An 18,898-nucleotide genomic window follows, 5' to 3' on the forward strand; every position below is an offset into this window, starting at 1 on the left:
GTTTAAGAGCTCTAAACTGAACTGACTGATAAGACGAGAGCTCTAAACTGACACTGAACTGACTGCCAAGCAATCAGTCAGTCAGTCAGTCTCATCAGTTTGGATTGATTGTTAGCAACTCTGGATGAGCGATAGCTGGAAGCGAAGATCCCATTTGGATCCCACACGACTCCATTTTTCATCAAAGAAAATCGTGTTCCAACAGCCAGGAGCTATCAACTCTTGTAAGGTCCAGCCGCGTGAGAACCTGGGCGCGAAGTGAGTCTGAGTTTAAAAGGGGCTGACAGAAATTACCATCGACATTGTGATAGCTGCGTTCCCACGTCCGCACCTTCCTCAAGGTCCGAAAGATACACGAGACATCTTTCACTTCGTTCGTACCATTGATACATTGAGTTGATAGCCTCAGTTAATTCGGCGCTGCTGCTCTTGTCAATGCAACATGTGTCTACCCAAGCATATAGCACACCATTTTCTTTAGCTAGTTCAAGCGTCTTCCTGATCTTTCTATATCCTTTCTTGTGTAAACAAGCACAGCCGAGATAGTCTTGATAAGACACTTCCTCTTCCTCCCAAGTATGAGACAGTATTGCATATTTTGGAATAGCTCGACCAATGAACTCTTCGAATGCTCCCGTGCTGGTGTTGATGAGCCGCATATCGTAAGGTAGGCAGGACGAAGTGAGAGGGCTATAAGGTGTGGTTCAAGCGATGAGAGTTGGCGATCAGGCTGAACAAGGTGAGGGGGCTCAGCCTCATCGCTTACGGTGGTCGATGGGAGGGTGCCACCCCTACCTCCATCACCCAATTGGATGTTGATAAGGCATATTCAAACAAATGCAGTTTTGCAGACTACTGTATATACTAGACTCTAAATGAGTTGAATGGGTTGAACTTCATCGAACGACGAGAATGGGTGGCTCTGCTGCAAGCACGGATGCAGTATAGGGTCTCCAACGTTAACCTTCTGACAGTTTCGTTATTTAGCTACACGTAACGGATATGTGTGGTGTTGCTGTCAGCGTTGCTCATCGCGTCGGAAATGCGCTAGCTCATTAGCGGCGAGCGCGACGTCATGGTGATTCGCGTGTCTGGCGTGACGGCTCCACTTTCACAAGCTTCGAGGACGCGCATCTCTCTCCGTTAAACCTCTGGTACCTTGACTGCCGAGTGATGCTTGTCGCTTAGCAAACATGGCATCTGTGAGCGATGTTCTTACGCTCGTAAGCTCTTTGGCTCTTCGCCTGAGCATATGGATCTTCCTGCGATGGGTATGTACCTGGAGAGCGACCAATAGCTGAATGCATGTAGCTAATCAGTCTGCAGATACCCACGACCATCGTTCCTGCACTTGCAACTGCGCTCACGCTCGTCTACATCCCCTCTTTCTTCACCAGCTTCCAGGACACGGCGCAGTACAAGATTATATCCGATGAACTCGACATCATCGTGAAGGAGACTGTTGGAGGACGCGGCGACGACTCTAGCGAAGAAGTACAACTCATCGACGGTGCAGATGAAGGGCCACTGAAGGAGCTTGACGTCGAGGAGACTATTCAATATGAAGAGAGGGAACCCAAAGTGCTGCGCACACTGCTCACTGGGCTTCCAAGCCCTTCATCAGCCATGTGGAGCTGGATCACCTTTGGCATCAACATGGCCTTGATTGCCATGGCTCTGGACGTGGTCTATCGCGCCCCGCTACTTCACCAATGCCATGATGCAAGTTTTGCGCGTGTCGGATACGTATCTGAGAACAGCGCAAAGATCTTGGTACGCGAGCCGTATGCCTTCGACGTAAAGGTCCTCTATCGCTCGATCGATGGTACCGAACGGTCGTGGATGCACAAGACGCACCACGCCAGCCAACCCGAATACTGGCTGACCAATGAGACCGACTTCACAACTGTCATGAACATCGAGCACCTACGACCCGACCTGCCGTACGAGTACATCGTCGAGACTTCGCGTGGGAACATTACGGGCACCTTTACAACCGCCCCACGACCAGGCCGCATATCGATGCTGAAAGACAACAAATATACCTTCGTTCACTCCAGCTGTATCAAGCCTCGCGTCCCATACACACCATTTCAACATCCCCTTGAGTTCCCAGGCATGAAACACCTTGCACGATGGCTGCCAGAACTTAAGCCATACTTTATGCTTTTCCTTGGCGACTTCATCTACGTGGACGTGCCACACCGCCAAGGCAGCGATGTTGAGACATACAGACGCGAGTACCGTCAGGTCTATTCATCGCCTTCATGGCCGGCAGTGAGCGAAAATCTGCCTTGGATTCATGTCATTGACGATCACGAGATCCACAATGATTGGAACAGCAACATGACGGGCGTAGCGGTTCCAGCGTACGATGCCTTCACACACTACAACGCAGCTCCCAACCCACCTCCTCACCGCGAAGGAGCCACCTACTTCTCATTCACCCAAGGTCCCGCCGAGTTCTTCCTTCTCGACACCCGCCGATACCGTACTCCTGCGAGCAAGGACGCTTCCGATCCCTCAAAGACTATGCTTGGAGCTCAGCAACTCTCCGACCTACTCGCTTGGATTCAAAAAGTGCCACCTCCAGGTGTTCACTGGAAGTTCATTGTGACTGGCACACCCTTTACAAAGAACTGGCAGTTTGGGTCTGAAGACACTTGGGGTGGACATCTGTACGAGCGTAGACGTATACTGGAAGCTGCATGGGACCTTTCTTCTACGCATGACATCGGCGTTGTAGTTCTTAGCGGTGACCGCCACGAGTTCGCTGCTACTTCTTTCCCACCACCCAAGGATGGCAAGTGGCCCACTAGCGCTACAGTACATGAGTTCAGCACAAGTCCCTTGAGCATGTTCTATTTGCCCTTCCGGACTTACAAGGAGACTGATGACGAAGACGTGTGTCTCAAGTACCTTCCAGATGGAAACAGCAAGTTTGGTGCTGTGGAGATTACAACACCCGAACACGGTGAGCAGAGCTTTGTCAACTACCGGCTATTCATCGATGGCAATGAGGCTTGGACGCATTCCATTAGCACGCCGCCGGGAAGGAGTGGAAGTCATCGAGCGAAGGATGCTGTCTGGGGATAATGGACGAGTGTATGGGGAGACAAGAAGAAGGTTTGTGGATTTAGCGATGGGTAGACGTGCTTCATTAGGAAACAATCACAATTCATCTCTTTCTCAAAGAATAGTGGTCCTGAATCTGGGTATCTTCCATTGCTGTCATAGGCTCAATGCTATAGTATGTTTCAACCCCACTTCCTCTTCGCCTTCTCCTCGTCCTCTTTGGTCCACTCTCGCGGCAATACCGCGAAGACGAGGTACGAAGTATGCGTCTTGAGCTCCGGCTCCGTCCTATGCACCAACCTACCCTCCTTGAACAACGTCCGATTCTCCAACTCCTTTTTCGTCTGCGCAAGCCTATCATGCTTACTTGGCGGCACCCCCTCCATTTTCTTCTTCTTGCCCTTGCCTGCCTCACCACCCTCGCCGACGGCCTCACCCCGTTTCCTTGCCTCAGCTTTGCGCATGACCTCTTCCTGCTTCTCGCGCTGCATACTGTGAAACACAGCTGCTCGACCTTCTACATCCCTCAGTCTTTGTACTGCTTCCTGAACATTCGCGGGATGTGCGTTGCCGCCACGAACGCCTTCTTCTTGGAGACCCACGCGCTCCCGACGTACGTCGAGGCGCTTCGCCTGGATCTCCACCATGTCTATTTCTACCCAGCCGAGGGTGCGGAGGGCAGAAACGGTCTTTGTGACTTGCTCGATGCAAGGGGAGAACGTGCAGATGCGGACAGCATTGCGCGGGTTAAGGGGGCTACGGAAGGGTTTCGAGGATGCGGTGGTCGGCTGCGCTTCGGCTGTAGGAAATGTAGGGTCGTCTGAGGGAGCTGGAGTGGATAGATCTGAAGCGACAGACTTCAGTGCTGCGGAGGAAGGAGGTGAGCGTGTAAGGTGTTTGAGAGCGTGCCATGGCGCTGGCAGATCGAGGAATATGCAGTCGGCATCTGGGCCTGCCGCATCGTCTAGGCCAAAGCCGCCGTTGTATACGTCGCGGTGCGTTACTGTAACCAGCGGATCCAGGCCATGATCCTTGATCTCAACCTTCAATTGGTCGGCGCGTGGTTCGTGGTATTCAAAGCTGTATACGCCGCCAGTCCTCGTCTTGCGCTTCCTCTTCTTAGAGATGCCTACTGCATTTTCCTCGTCCCCGTTTGTCTCGGTCTCAGTCGCAATGTCTTGCATCCCAGGGTAGCCATTATAGACTGCTCTTATCGCTGCATGCGTAAAGCTTCCACTTCCTGCGCCAGCTTCAATGATATGGTCGCCCGGCCTTGCGCGCAGTCTTTGCAGGATGTAGCTGTAATCGGGCGTGTACACCACTTGGGTTCGGTGCGGTAGCGATATTGTCCAGGTCTCTGGCGTAGGCGGAATAAGATGCGCGAATCCACTACTTGCCGCCGCGGCCTTCACAATATCCCTCTTCTCGACCTCCTGCTCAGCGACAGGCTTGCCTTCGCCTTCATCCTTAGCGTCCCTCTTGCGCTTTTTGTTTTTGCCGCGGGATCCAGTATCGACCTTTGACGCAAGAATTTGCGTACCCCATGGCTGACCGACAAGTGTGCTGTGAGGAAAAGAGCCAAATCGCGTGTTCTCGACCCTGCCTTCAGGGTAGTCTGAATCGGCTTCTGGTGTCAAGACTGCAGGAATGAGATGGTCGCGGCGCAATTGGATGACACCGAGGTTGTTTGCTGTCGCACAAGTTCCTGGATCGAGGAACGGGGAGGGTGTAATGGCCATGGGCGCGGTTGGGCAAATTGCGACAGAAAAAAGATGTGGAGATGATGCGATCGCGACTCGGAGCTCCAGAACAAAAAGATATTCAGCGGGGAGCTTTCGAGATTGCCATTGGAGGGGAGCGCCAAGGCTTTTACGACAGGGATTCTTATTGCTCATCGAGACACCACCAACAGAACGTGACCAGAACTTCACTTACTGACTCACCGTAAGCCGCATCTGAACTAACACCTGGCCTTACTACAAGCACTACTTCCTGTCACTCCTTACAGTTCCGTTTACCGCCACATTGATGGTACTTGCTTTCCGGTCCTTGTCCCGCACCATCAAATCGCCTTCCCCACTTCTACTTTCGAAAACCAACTGCAGCCAAATATATCGAAGTCAGATATCGCCAAGGCTAGCAGCCAACATGGCAACACCGGCGCGCACCCAACCTCCATGGAAGCAACCCGAAGGCTCAAGTCCAGCCAAATTGAAAGTCTGGAACTCTTTGACCAGATCAAAGAATGACTTCGTACCCATCGATCCCGAAGGCAAGGAAGTGAAGTGGTATAGCTGCGGTCCTACAGTCTACGACGATGCGCACTTGGGGCATGCTCGAAACTACGTCACAAACGATATCCTACGGAGAATTCTTGCTCACTACTACGGCTACAAGCTGAAGTTCGTCCAGAACATCACTGACGTTGATGACAAGATCATTCTGCGCGGGCGCCAGCAATATCTCCTTGGAAAGTTCAAGGCCGACAACCCAACGGTGACGGAGGAAGTTATCAACACTACCATCAAAGCCTTCGACGCATATGTTAAGAAGAACCTACCCCTACTCAATCCGGACGTTACTATTGGCAGCTTCAACAGCGATTCTGCAGAGAAGTATGCCAACGTTATCCAAGGCAAGTCTGTCGATGGCGTTGGCCCGCCAGGCGATAAGGAGGCGAAGATCAAGATGCATCTCCGAACAGCTAGCACAGCAGTAACATCGTTACTTGCTCCATCGAAGACTACACCCGAAGATATTGAGATCTTCTATGTTGGCGCCGAGGATGTCCTACTACCATACCTCGACTCACTCTATGGCTCAACTATCGACGCCAGTGATCACTCGGTCTTCACAACACTCACCAAGAAGTACGAGGCACGCTTCAACGAGGATATGCGCGCACTCAATGTTTTAGACCCAGATGTTGTCACCCGCGTCACTGAGTACGGCGACGACATTGTTGCTTTCGTAGACAAGATCATCAAGAACGGTATGGCCTACAGCACATCGGATGGATCTGTCTACTTCGATATTGAGAGTTTCGAGAAGAGAAAGGGCAACCACTACGCACGCCTTGAACCATGGAACAGGGGTGACACGAACCTGCAAGCAGATGGCGAAGGTGCCCTGTCAACAGTCAAGACATCTGAAAAGCGCAACGACTCTGACTTTGCTCTATGGAAGTCTTCTAAACCGGGAGAGCCAGCGTGGAAGAGCCCATGGGGTCCTGGTCGACCAGGATGGCATATCGAGTGCTCCGTCATGGCTTCAGCCGTATTGGGCGAACAGATGGACATCCACAGCGGAGGTATCGATCTTTGCTTTCCCCATCACGACAATGAGCTTGCACAGTCAGAGGCCTACTGGCAAAAAGACGGTGGTTCCCAGTGGGTAAACTACTTCCTTCATATGGGTCATCTGTCTATTTCAGGATCCAAGATGTCTAAGAGCTTGAAGAACTTCACGACAATTCGAGAAGCCTTGAGCCGCGGCGACTGGAATGCCAGAAGTTTGCGTATCATCTTCCTCCTTGGAGGCTGGCATGACGGTATCGAGATCACACCAGATATGCGAAAGTCGGGTTCGTCTTGGGAGAGCTATGTGACAAACTTCTTCTACAAGATTCGGGATCTTGAGGTTCACCCAAACATCAGCTCAACAGGCGCGGAAGACGAGAAAGTTAAGAAGTCTTTTGAAGTTGCGAAAGAGAAGGTTCACAGGTAAGGCTCAAATCTCAGTGATCTCTACAGCTCCCACTAACACTCAATCTAGTGCGCTAGCCGACTCTTTCGACACGCCTACAGCTATGCGTGCCATATCTAGTCTTATCACAGACTACAATTCAGCCGACAAGGCTGGACTGTCCGATGACGTGTCCTTCGACGTCGCTCGCTACATCACTCGAATGGTCCGGGTATTCGGTCTGGACGGTTCAGCCGACCCATGGGACGGCGGTATCGGCTGGGCTGGCATTGATATTCCTGCTGCTGCCAAGGAGCACGTATACGCTGTCTCGCGAGAACGCGATCAGGTCCGGCAACATGCCATCGCTGGTGATCTTAATGAGAAGTTAGACTCCATCATCGAACAGCACACCCCCGCGAAGCAGCAAGACATCGAAGCACTCCCATACGCCGAAGTACTTTCAACCTTCCAAGAATCCCTACAAAACCTGGCGAAGAAGCAAGCGCCGGCAAAGGACTACCTCGACTTGTGCGACCAGCTGCGTGACACGCACCTTTGGGATCTTGGTATCTACCTTGAGGATCGCGAGAACGCCCCCGCCATGGTCCGCCCCGTTGATGCCGAACTGCAAGCAGCGCGTTCCCAGAAAGAGGAAATCGCTCGTCAAAAGGCCGAAGCAAAGCTCAAGCGCGAACGTGAAGAGGCGGAGAAAAAGGCTAAGCTTGCGGAACAAGCTAAGATCAACCCGAAGGATATGTTCAGGACGGAGGAGTACAGTGCGTGGGATGAGGATGGTATGCCAACCAAGGATAAAGATGGCGCTGATGTGGCGAAAGGAAGGGTGAAGAAGCTTAGGAAGGAGTGGGAGAAGCAGAAAAAGCTGTTTGAGGAGCATTTGAAGGCATAGAGTGGGGAAATCTGAAGCATGTTTAGAGAGGTGCACATCATCAGATTCCATCCCATTAGAGTCATATGTATCGCACTGCTACGCGGCGTATGTTCTGAAGACCAACATATGCTACTGTCTCGTTTCGATCGATATATCAAAATGCTCTGTGGATTGCTGACTATTTTCCCTCTTCTTTCCTCGCAGTCCTCCACCTCGTTTGTTGTCGGTTTCAAGGAAAGATCCAAAAGGGGTATCCATCAGGACGTAACCATTGTCTTCCGCAAAATGCTTGGAGTTTTATAATAGATATGCGAGGATGTTGACGTATGACTCTACTTGAAACGTGTTCATCTTTGTCCAATGAGGAGTATGAAGGCCTATTTAGGAGAAGGTAAAGATGGTAGTGCGGATGAAAACGTATCCATCAAAACCGGTGCGCTTTCGGGAGTTTGTGTCTAGCTTCATATCGCTGTTGGTGACGCAAATCGTCGCTGGTGCATCTTTCAAACAGCGAAGCCCTCTCTATACACACTTGTTCCTCTCACTCCGAATATTCAATACGCAGGTACTACTATCACTGTTACTACTGTGTCTGTTCAGCCTATATTGAACTCTCCATCTAAGTATGCAGATTGACTCATGATTTGATAGCCGGGTACGTATGATGTCGGATAAAGTTGCTTATCTAGTGGCAATATCGCAAGGAGAAGGTCAAGCGGTCAAACAAGGCGAACACAGGCCCAGTAGTACTGAGTAGATACTTAGATGCATGAAAAAACTTAGAATATCTTGCGAAAGAGTAGGCACCAGCACTTTGACGGTATGTAATACGAAGCTTACCAATAACATGATGTAGATTGTGGTGTTGTACGGCAACATTTTGTGAGAGCCGACGGGCGCTAGTTTAAAGATCGACAGCACGACTCCAAACATGGCCTAGCGTGTAGATTACCAATGCGGTGAGAACGCCGAATTTTGGGGAAGCGACCATGAGCTTTCCCCATCTTCCTAGGGGAAGCTTCGCAATTGGATGTCTGGCACACGTCGTGCAGATGGATTCATTACCCAGTCCAAAGGGAGTATCGGACCCCAACTAGCTTCCGCGGCCGGCGAGTGGGGATGATATGTGGAAAAGACGGTTGACCGTCGGATAAAACACCGAAGGATGGGTTTCTTTCGAATATCCACTCACCAGCCACATCACGTCTTGGGAGCTCTGCCTCTCGGTATTCCTCGCTATTTGCGCAGCTGCTAGTATCTGTTTCCACAATAACATGGATACCAATCGCGATATCGAGAAAGCAACAACATCGGAGTTCGGACAAGCGCACCCCGAACGCAACCATGACGCATCGTACGCATCAATAAAAGTACCCTCAAGAACGGCGTCGCGAAATGAAGAGGAGGAGATTGCAAGAATACCAACACACGTGTCTCACGCTTCTCGTACAAAGAAGTCGGTCGTTGGGCTTGCAAAGACCATTACCGCTCGTTCGAATGCGTCCGTCATCGATCCTGGACCACCGCCCGATGGAGGGACCAAAGCTTGGATACAGGCATTCATGGGTCACTTCGTGATATTCAATACATGGGGCATGATTGCCACGTTCGGAGTCTTTCAACAACACTACACGCTCGATCTAGGCCTTGAGCCATCAGCCGTATCCTGGATCGGAAGCTTCCAAATGCTGGGACATTTCTCGCTAGGCATGTTGACAGGTCGGTTGTTTGACGCAGGATACTTCTACTGGTCTGTCATACCTGGCATGCTCGTCTCATGTCTAGGAATGTTCATGACCAGTCTATGCACAAAGTACTGGCAATTCTTCCTTGCGCAGGGTGTCATGAATGGACTGGGGAACGGTATGCAGTTTGCTCCCGTCCTGGGACTCGTCAGCACATACTTTGCGAAGAACCGGAGTGTGGCGCTGGCAATCATGGCTTCAGGTAGCGCAACCGGTGGGTTGGTATATCCGACCATCGCGCGACAGCTTCTTCCTAGAATCGGCTTTCCCTGGACAGTCAGGGTCATGGGGTTCATGATGTTGGCCATAGGGACATGTTACTGCTCGCTGCTGAAACCAAGACTACCTCCGAGGAAGTCTGGTCCGGTTCTTGAACTTAGTGCTTTCGGAGAGCTGCCATACAGCGTGTTCCTGATTGGAGTCTTCCTCATTGCTCTCGGACAGTACTTCGCCTTCTATTACATCTCCTCCTTCGCAGTCGATATTCTCGACTTACCATACGGTACCTCAATCAATGTTCTCTTGGTGCTCAACGGTGTGGGTGTCCTTGGTCGTCTCGTGCCCTCATACTTCGCCGACAAATATACTGGGCCATACAATATTCTCATACCCTTTTGTTTCGTTTCCGCTTTTGTCCTATACTTCTGGCCTCTGGTCAAGAGTGAGGCTAGCCTTTACGCTTGGGCTGTGTGCTATGGTTTCTTCGTTGCGGGCTTCCAGGGTATCTTCCCAGCTGCGATGACTACACTGACAAAGGACATGAGCAAAGTGGGCACGAGAAATGGTCAAGGCCTCGCGATCGTCGGACTGGGCACTTTCATTGGGCCGCCAATCGCTGGCGCGCTGATACAAAGTAATGGAGGAGGCTATCTAAGTGCGCAGGTGTTCGCTGGGACTGCAGTGTTACTGGGGAGCTGTATTTTGGTAGTGGGACGGTGGAGTATCACGGGACCGAATCTAAAGGTACGAGTATAGAATAGCATACTAGGGGATAGCAGCTACATCAACAGGTTTTCAACCGATATGGTTGCCTTCTTACATTCCACGTTTCATCGATCGAAGCCTAGTAGTAGCAACACCTCTCGCTCCCTTCTTGCCCCCACCGATTGGTATGTACGTGCCATTCAACCCACAGCCCGGATGCTCGCATGTTGAGATAGTATGCACATATCTGATTTTGCCCTTCTCAACGCGGAAAGTATGGCTATCCGGCGCCGGCGTCTCGCTCGCCCTGTCCAATCCTGGAAAGCCCAGATAGATGTTGACACTACCCATCTCTACATCAACCACATACCGTCGATCCTGAACATACACATTGCTCGGCAGACCCAGATGACATGTTTCTCCATTTGTCATATTAGTGTCGGTGTACGCACCTCCCTCGAGCCTGGCACACGGCGTGCCAAAGGGAACAGTGATGTTGACGTTGCCAAAGCGGTTGAAATACGCATCACCAGCTGCTTTGATGACATCGCGGGTATCCCGGTCTGCGAGCGGGATAGGCGTCCAGCTTTCTTTGCTGCTCCAGTAGGCTGTACTTGTAGCATTAAACAGCCAATCCCCCTCATCGCTAACCAGAGTCTCCATCTTCGTTACGTACTTCCCATTCCCCTCGATGCGCACGCCAAGAACATATGGATGGCTCGGCTCCGGTACAATGATCTCGGTGAAGGCGCTGCAAAGATACGGATCTAGAAAGACGCGCGAATTGGTGCTGTTAAGCGGTTTGTTTAAGATGGATGTTGGGGCTGAGAGATTGGCGGGAGTAAAATTTTCGGAGTAGGTATAGTTTTGTAGCATATAGTTGGTGAGGAGGGATGAATTGCCGACAGTCTGCGCGTTCAGATAAAGTGATGTGAAGGCAGCGAGAAATTCGCGTTCGCATGCACTCATGGCAAGAGGGAATAGCAATGATGCGCTGAGAAGGATTGAAGAGCGCATGGTGTGAGGTGTCTCTGGCAGTGAAGCAAGAGTGTAGAAATGGTTATGTGAGGGGTGTTGTTAATGTCATCCCTTTGAACTTTATGAACTTACAGTCTTTTCGAAAGGTTGAACTGCCGTTGAAAATAGTATGCAATACCAATCACAGCGTGCGTTCATCGCGGACGAACCTGCATAGGCTTTAATATGCGGATAGAGTGTGGGGCTAGCCGGCATCATGAACACCTAAGTGCATACAGCCTCTGCACCCGGCGGTAATTTACAATACATCTCAGGCAACTCTCTGGAAACATCGTGAGCTCTATGTGAGTGGTCCGGTGCTCACCTAGGCGTAAAGATACCGGGAGATGATGCATCACTGAATGCCGACAGATATGTTTACAAATAATTATACACGTTAATTCCACTAATCAGAGTACCTCATCGTGCTATACATGCTAAAGCAGAACTTGCGGATCGCACAGTTTTTATCATGCGGCATATCCAAGGCCTTTTACTGTGGGCTCATCCATATATGCGACCCCGAACAAAGGAGAAATCAAGAACAGAAGGCAAATCGCAAGCAAACCTTTCATGATGTGGTAAGACTCGAGCCTGGAGATATAATGCTCTAGACGAAACCAGGCTGAAATGTCTCTGGAACGCCTCACTCTCGAACTGAGCTACGACTGCAAGCACGTGAGGTATATTCGGCAGGCATGGGCTTTTCAATAACCGGCTCCTTGTCTTCGTCTTTGCCGTGCATGTCTTTGGCCAGATCGAAAGCGTCTTGCAGGCCGACCTTATCACTGAGACTCTTCTCCTGAATCCACTTCCACACCTTCTTCATCCCAGCACTGTCTTCGATGATGGACTTCTCGAGACCAGAGACGTTGCTGCTGTCGACGGGAATATGAACCCTCTCATCACCCGATTCGATGGTGGCCCAGTAGGTAACGGTATAGGCAGTAGGAACGGGGGGTTTAGGCTTTGGAGTGTCGGTGGGTGTAGCAACGGAACCCCATGCAGGATGGTCGCCACCAAATGCGGCTCGGTCTGCCTCACATTCGTGGCCGAAATCATCGCAGTACTCCATACCACACTTCTGACAGTAATGATGATCAACTGGGCTCTCGTTTCCCGCGCAGCAAGTACCCCATACTCCAAGCTCGGGTGTGGCTGTGCGGACGGAGGTTGCCTTGACTGTTTCCTTCTGATGTTGTTCTTTGACCTTGCGCTCCTTTGGTTCGCTGGAACTTGATTTCGCTGGCTTAAGGGCCTTGAAGCGGACCCTACACTGTGGAACTGTCAGGCCCAGTGCGTCGGCGATGGCAACCCAATCAATCTTTGCGTCTTCATTCTTCCATTTCATGAGCTCTTCGTCCATCACCTTAGTCCGCGGAACAGGACACAGCTTCCAGCAATCGTTGTCGTTTTGGTGCTGGAAAACGGTGTCGTAAGCCTGTTGAAGCTGCTGTCGTTCTTCGGGGATGCCTTCCACCCAGGGAAGATAATGTTCGAACATCTTCTGTAAAAGGTCAAAGTCAACAGAGTTGTAGGCTTCCAGACCAAGGAACGCAAATGCCTCCCTCACGTTCATAAGTGACGGAGTAGGCTGGCTTTCATCTCCCTCGATGCCAACTTCTTTCTCCGACGAAACACCCCATGGCTTTCCTTGATTATCGACGTTCTCCGTATAAAACCGAGCCGCTGTTCTGAATTCAGCGTTCTCAAGCGGGGCGAGCCAAGCCCTCAGCATCTGTCGAAGATGTTCAGAACCCATGGCGTTACGGTACACGGAGACAGCCGCAACCAAATTCGCGCCACACATGCGGAGAATCTCAAATGCTTCTTCGCGGGTGAAGCTGTTGTTGGCGACCTCCAGAAACTCATCGACCATAGAATCATCCGGTGCGGTAGGATTGTGGGGAGATGCAAAGCTAGTGGCCGTCTTGACATCGGATGCTTTCGCAGGATGGCCTGACTTAGCGATAACGGGAACGATCTTAGGGTCGGATTTGCTGAGATTGTCATGAACCATACCAAGGCGTTCTTGATTACGATACAGTTTAGTAGCAGCCGGCTTCTTGTTATCGGTTGCGTTATCAGCTGGTGATGCAGCGGCGACATACTTGTAGGGCGGTAGCATGTCCTGATCACGCAGCTGGCGGTGAACCTCGTCGAAACTCTTGAGCTTAGGAGAAACTCGCTGTTCTGCCTCTCGATCTTTCGCCTCTTCCACAGCGTAAGCATTGAACAAATGCCAGTAAGAGTCTCGTTCCTCCATTCGGAGAGGAGAGCGGACTGTATTTGCAGTATTTGACTTCGTGTCTGCAGTATTGGCTTTCACAGTGCTCCACTTCTTCTCAAATCCCTCTGCGCCCTGACCGCGATCCTGTTCAGTAGAGGGGGCGATGTGGTCTCCCACCAGGAGAGGGACAACATCATCTGTGTAGGGTGAAGACTGAGTCTCGGAGTTACGAAGGCGAGGCACATGGGACTCCGAGTGTTGACCGTACATGTCTCCTACGTCCTGGTTGAGTTTCTTAGCTGGGGAGCGGATATTGCCCAGTTCCGAGGCAATACTGACGAAAGATCCACCAATGCTTCCGGTGGGCGCGCAAGACCTCATGATCCTGCGAGTTTTGTCGCTGGCTTCTGGAGATCCGTCATAGTGTTCACCGTGGTCCTGTTGGTCGTGATCGAACCACTCTTGAAGAAAGTCACCCACGAGGCCGTGACTCCGGGCAGATTCGTGGTCGCCCTTGTGCACAGATTCCATGTACTCATTATTGAGGAGACCGAGGAGCTCATTGAGTTGAACATAGGCTGGGTCATCGTGAGTGAATGCTTCCAAGGATGTAATGCACAGGTTGATCGCTTCAACGATCTGGCCGACAGTGCGACGACCGATCTTTGAGGGCAATGAGTGCTCATCGGAGCTCGGTGGCGTAAGTGCAGCTTCACTAGAATGATCTTCACCGTCACTCTCGCTATACGAGCTCGAAGCCCATGGAGCGACCGAGTCTGGACGTCCGAGTTGGTGGAATCGAGACATCGTTGCTAGTTTGAACTGTTGTAGATGTGTTGTTGTTGTATGTTGTCTGAGAATGGGGAACCGATGGATTTGTGGAGGATTGCGGTGGAGAGAGTAGGTCGAGTCCGCAGCTAGATGGTTTATATGTCCTTGACGCACCAGAGCTTGGACGCGTATTCTGGTGAGAGCAGGTAAAGTCAGTCTAACTGAAGATAAGGGGTGAAAGACGGGAGAGTTGAGGTTCCGTATAAGTCAGTATTATGACGTATCCAGCGAAGCAAACGCGTCGGTAAAGTGAGAGAGACATGTCAATTGTCCACGCGGAGCATAGGAAAGCTGGAAAAAGGTCACTGGACGGCTAATGTCGACCAAGACAGCTTGCACCTGACAAGATAATGTATTGTATGATCACTGGAGCAGCGGTCTCCTCTCAGCATCCCTTGTGTTCCACCAGAAGAACCCCCTCTTTCTTGTCCATTCATCTACCTCCTCAATCTCGAACTCTTTCGGTTTGCCGCTCACTCGCCGCCACCACATCCCCCATCCTTCACTCTTTCTCACCCAAATATCTTCACTACCGTCCTCAAATATCACATGACCGCCTCTGCTTCCCCTAGTACCTAGCCCAGCCAACTTGATACATTTTACGAGACCGTATAGCACCAAGACACCAAGTAGAGTAGAGAAAATCGTCACTATGGACGTCAAGAATGTAATTGTGGATACTTGACAGCCTAATCCAGAAGTGCGGAGCTCGAAACGCTCGGAGCGTAGAGCACATATCGAGTCGTAGCGGATGGGTGTGAGGAGAGGGAACGCTTTTGACAGGGAATCCGTGGGCAGCGGAAGGCATGTTGACGACTGTTGCCAGAGTTCAGTAATGTCTCGCAACATTCTAGACATGTAAAGTTCTCTACAGAGTGAACCATAGGATATGGAAGTATTATTCGACGTCATGAATGAGATCGGTTCTGCTCACAGCCTGCTACGACTTCATGGCTAAAAGGAAGATGAACAAAATGCGTACGTACAATCGCACACCAGCCACAATGACCTTCACTCCGGTGACAATCACCGCAATCGTCATAGCCCCAACACTTCAATAATCGATCCCAGTCTTCTTTGGGGCTACTTTGAAGTCGTCCATGGATCAATTCCGTCACGTTTGTCGACGCGTCATCGCGCTTGGCAGAGGTGGCTGGGCAGTTCGACGACATTGCGCATGTACAAGTTTTCACAAGATATATACAGACCAAGCTACACAAATTTGTTCAACGACAGCGAAAAGATCAAAATGCGCAGAAAGGTGTTGAGTTGAGATGGAACGGCGATAGCGAAAGATCAACTGAAGTGGGGCAAGATAAGACGTGCGCTATGCCACATCGGCCACTATAAGTGCTACACGTGTTAATTGGCCGTTTCACAGAGCAGGTATTCAGTAGCGGAAGATGCAGGAAGAGCGAGTGATATACACTGAAGCTAAAGTATGTACAAAGAATATGCCCCAGATGCAATGTGTCCCAAAACGAGGCTAGGAAATAGTTTCGCGTCCCTTAATTGGGAATGCACTGAGAGAAGTAGTCGTTGTTGACCGCGCACTTGTATCCACTGACACAAGATGTTGGACCTGTGTAGCCCTTACCGCCACATCTGATGAGATGTTAGTAAACGTTTTGTAGATGGTAGTGTTCCAAGTACTTACTGTTCCCAGGCGTTAGCCACCTTGGTGGGAGTAGGCGCTGGTGCTGTGGATGTCTTGATAGTAGTTGGCTTCGCCGTTGATGACGGCTTCACAGATACAGTTGACGACTTAATTGGCGCCTTCGAGGAGGTGGGCTTAGCGGAGGCTGCAGATGACTGCATGGACGACGAAGGCTTACCACCTCCACTGCTTGCACCAAGTGCAAGAATCTTAGCAGCGGCATGTTCTGCAAGGACGACGATGTAGGATGTAGGGTTGGTGAAGATGTGGCTGTGCTATGTTAGTTTGAAGATGGTTGAAAATTGGTAGGATAGAGCTTACCCGGGGAACAGAGAAGCATCAACTACGTGGATGTTCTGAGTTCCGTACACCTGGGTGTTCAAGTCTACGACAGAGGTTCCACCGGTGAGACCGCTATCGGTTCCGATCTTCGCGGTACCAATCCAGTGATTGGCGCGACGGGCAGCTGGGGTTTTGGGAAGGCTGGCAACGTATGCCTCGACCGTCATGTTCTCAGGAGGTACTTGAAACTCGATTGCCGGGTTCTTTTTGATGGCCTTCATCATGCTCTTGATACCTGCAACAACCACACCGGTGTCGGCTTCGTTCTGAAGGTAGGGTGCTTTGCTGACATAGACGTTGAGAGCACCGTTGATTGAAAGCGTACCACGCGAAGTAGAGCCATGGCCAAGGTACTGGCTGATGGTGAGGTGGTGAGTGTCGTTGGCGCCGGGACCTTCAACGCGAGCAGTCCACTGGATCGATCGGTCAATACCATCACTTCCAGTGATGACTTCCCAAGCAAGAGGGCCGATGTTGGGAGCAGACTGAGCAAGAATACCAGAGCGCTTGCCAAGGTACAGGTCCTTGTCAGCCTCGATAGGGGCATCCCACGCCTTGTAAAAGTCGTAGAAAGAGATATTGGGGTGCTTGATGACAAGGTCGGTGTTGACGTGGTCGTTCAGGTTTTGGCCGACGGGGAGGTTGATCCAGTCAGACTCTCCGATCATCGTCGAGCCATCGAGGGCGCTGTTCTTCACAACGTTCAACTGATCCTTTGGTCCAATGCCACTGCGGAAGAGAACCTTTGAGGATCCGAAAGCTCCACCAGAAACAATGACACGACCTCCAGGGTTGAGGTTCACGGTACCGCAGTAACCAGTACCACCGACACCGCTCTCCAGCTCAACACCGGTAGCTGCTCCGCCAGAGCGAACGATTCGTCGAGCCATGGTGTTTGTCCAGAGCTTAAAGTTCTTCCTCGCCAGCGCAGAGACCATGTAGGTACCGAGAGGTCCCTGCCTCTGACCGTTGTCGTACATAAACGGAGAGTGAGAGTATGTGCGGTTCTTCTGGTTCTGTTGGTTGTTTGCAACGACGCTCTTCCAGCCGTCTGCACCAAGCGCACCAGACAGGACATCAAAACCTTCCTGCTTGTAACGCTTGCCGTCGACGGAAGGAGTGTCGGTACCAGGGATGCGCTTGAACACACGGTCGATCGCGCCCTTCACATCAGCTGACTTCCAGCCGGTGGGGAATTGGTAGTCGAAATCGATGTCGACCGGCTTCCACCAAAGCGCAGCGTTGACAGCAGAACCTCCGCCAAGAACACAGCCAGCCATTTGGTCAATATCAGTGCAAGCAACACCTGCGGAGTCAACCCAGATCTGGTTGCAGAGACCGGGAATGTCGAAACGGGTCAGGTTGTTGCTAGTAGCCCAATCAGGACCCATCTTTCCGCCAAAACGAGCGAGAGATGGCGGTCCCTTCTCGAGCATGAGGACGCTCTTGCCAGACTCAGAGAGTTTGTCCGCTACGGGGATACCTCCAGCACCACCACCGATGACGATGTAGTCGAATGAGCCTGAAGGAGCAGGAGATCCGACGCACTTGACTGGTGCAGTTGGAGTGGGGGTGGCTGATGGCTGGCCCGATAGGGTGGGCGTGGGTGCACCAGAAGGCTGGCCACCTACCAGCTTGACATAATCAGAGTATTTCGCATTCCTTGCATCCGCCGTGGGAGCACCGAACTGAGACTGTCCCTTGTTGTGGAAGACCCATGTGCCGTCGTAGATCTTGTCGTGCTGGGCCCAACCGATGACATTGACTTCGGTAGTGGGAAGTTGAGAGCCTTCAGCGCCGCCTTGGTTCCAGACCCAGCAGTGCTCGCATCGGTACACAATCTCGAAGTGTGTGTCGGTGACCGAGTGGAAGATCTGGCTCAAAGTCGCGTTGCCGGTGTAGTCTTCAGGAGCAACATAACCACCTGCCCAGACGAACTTGGTCTTGACGGCATCAGTCTCCGGCCATGCAACGAGCAGAAGAGAGTTGGGCATGCCGCCAGCGTGACTGACACCAGACCATCCCTGCCTGTTCGCTTCAAGTGACCCCTTGATGTAACCGATGTACTCGTCGTTGGCGCCTGTGGGCTCTCCGGGCAATACCCAACCCCATTCAAAACCACCTGCTGTCTGGGAGTCACTGACTACCTGGCGCCAGAACTCAATCCCGGTGCCTTCATGGGTGAACTTCTCCTGCGCAAGAGCGACAGGAGCGAAAAGAGAGGATAGCAGCGAAGCCGCTCGAACGAAAGAAGTAGTCTTCATCTTGGAGACTTGTTACCAGCACGTCGAAGATGAGAGAGCTTGACAAGGGCAAGTGAAAGCTGTGCCTTCTATAGCTATGCCAGGGTGTGGACGCGTTATATACATCTCGACTTTATCCTAGACTGCTTCGCAAAAGCCGTCGCGTATGGGGTTGAGACCAATAGCCAAGCCACTACCTGGGGAACTTCCTTCTGGAGGCGGCAGAACTACGCCTTCAACCAGGTACGGGAGACGCGC

The 18,898-nt window shown here is 51.5% G+C and overlaps 8 protein-coding genes across 8 annotated transcripts; 3 read left to right on the forward strand and 5 right to left on the reverse strand.

Moving 5' to 3' along the window:
• Positions 1-1,193: 1,193 nt before the first annotated feature.
• Positions 1,194-3,096, forward strand: J4E82_010963 (uncharacterized protein; the record flags this gene model as incomplete). The annotated part of the gene is made up of 2 exons (XM_051737173.1): positions 1,194-1,271; positions 1,327-3,096. 2 exons carry the CDS (start codon positions 1,194-1,196, stop codon positions 3,094-3,096), a joined length of 1,848 nt encoding a protein of 615 aa, XP_051583050.1.
• A 161-nt stretch (positions 3,097-3,257) lies between these two features.
• J4E82_010964 (uncharacterized protein) lies at positions 3,258-4,814 on the reverse strand (the record flags this gene model as incomplete). Its single annotated transcript, XM_051737174.1, has 1 exon — positions 3,258-4,814. One exon carries the CDS (start codon positions 4,812-4,814, stop codon positions 3,258-3,260), a length of 1,557 nt encoding a protein of 518 aa, XP_051583051.1.
• Positions 4,815-5,223: 409 nt separating this feature from the next.
• Positions 5,224-7,669, forward strand: J4E82_010965 (uncharacterized protein; the record flags this gene model as incomplete). Its single annotated transcript, XM_051737175.1, has 2 exons — positions 5,224-6,797; positions 6,850-7,669. 2 exons carry the CDS (start codon positions 5,224-5,226, stop codon positions 7,667-7,669), a joined length of 2,394 nt encoding a protein of 797 aa, XP_051583052.1.
• A 1,256-nt stretch (positions 7,670-8,925) lies between these two features.
• Positions 8,926-10,371, forward strand: J4E82_010966 (uncharacterized protein; the record flags this gene model as incomplete). The annotated part of the gene is made up of 1 exon (XM_051737176.1): positions 8,926-10,371. The coding sequence occupies one exon, from the start codon at positions 8,926-8,928 to the stop codon at positions 10,369-10,371; it is 1,446 nt and encodes a 481-aa protein (XP_051583053.1).
• A 60-nt stretch (positions 10,372-10,431) lies between these two features.
• On the reverse strand, positions 10,432-11,337 carry J4E82_010967 (uncharacterized protein; the record flags this gene model as incomplete). The annotated part of the gene is made up of 1 exon (XM_051737177.1): positions 10,432-11,337. The coding sequence occupies one exon, from the start codon at positions 11,335-11,337 to the stop codon at positions 10,432-10,434; it is 906 nt and encodes a 301-aa protein (XP_051583054.1).
• Positions 11,338-11,983: 646 nt separating this feature from the next.
• On the reverse strand, positions 11,984-14,374 carry J4E82_010968 (uncharacterized protein; the record flags this gene model as incomplete). The annotated part of the gene is made up of 1 exon (XM_051737178.1): positions 11,984-14,374. The coding sequence occupies one exon, from the start codon at positions 14,372-14,374 to the stop codon at positions 11,984-11,986; it is 2,391 nt and encodes a 796-aa protein (XP_051583055.1).
• A 387-nt stretch (positions 14,375-14,761) lies between these two features.
• Positions 14,762-15,570, reverse strand: J4E82_010969 (uncharacterized protein; the record flags this gene model as incomplete). The annotated part of the gene is made up of 2 exons (XM_051737179.1): positions 14,762-15,214; positions 15,385-15,570. The coding sequence occupies 2 exons, from the start codon at positions 15,568-15,570 to the stop codon at positions 14,762-14,764; spliced, it is 639 nt and encodes a 212-aa protein (XP_051583056.1).
• A 336-nt stretch (positions 15,571-15,906) lies between these two features.
• J4E82_010970 (uncharacterized protein) lies at positions 15,907-18,661 on the reverse strand (the record flags this gene model as incomplete). Its single annotated transcript, XM_051737180.1, has 3 exons — positions 15,907-16,003; positions 16,056-16,325; positions 16,377-18,661. The coding sequence occupies 3 exons, from the start codon at positions 18,659-18,661 to the stop codon at positions 15,907-15,909; spliced, it is 2,652 nt and encodes an 883-aa protein (XP_051583057.1).
• Positions 18,662-18,898: the final 237 nt, after the last annotated feature.

This window comes from Alternaria postmessia (assembly GCF_024291825.1).
Source record: "Alternaria postmessia strain BMP 2775 chromosome Unknown scaffold_156, whole genome shotgun sequence".
Lineage (NCBI taxonomy): Eukaryota > Fungi > Ascomycota > Dothideomycetes > Pleosporales > Pleosporaceae > Alternaria > Alternaria postmessia.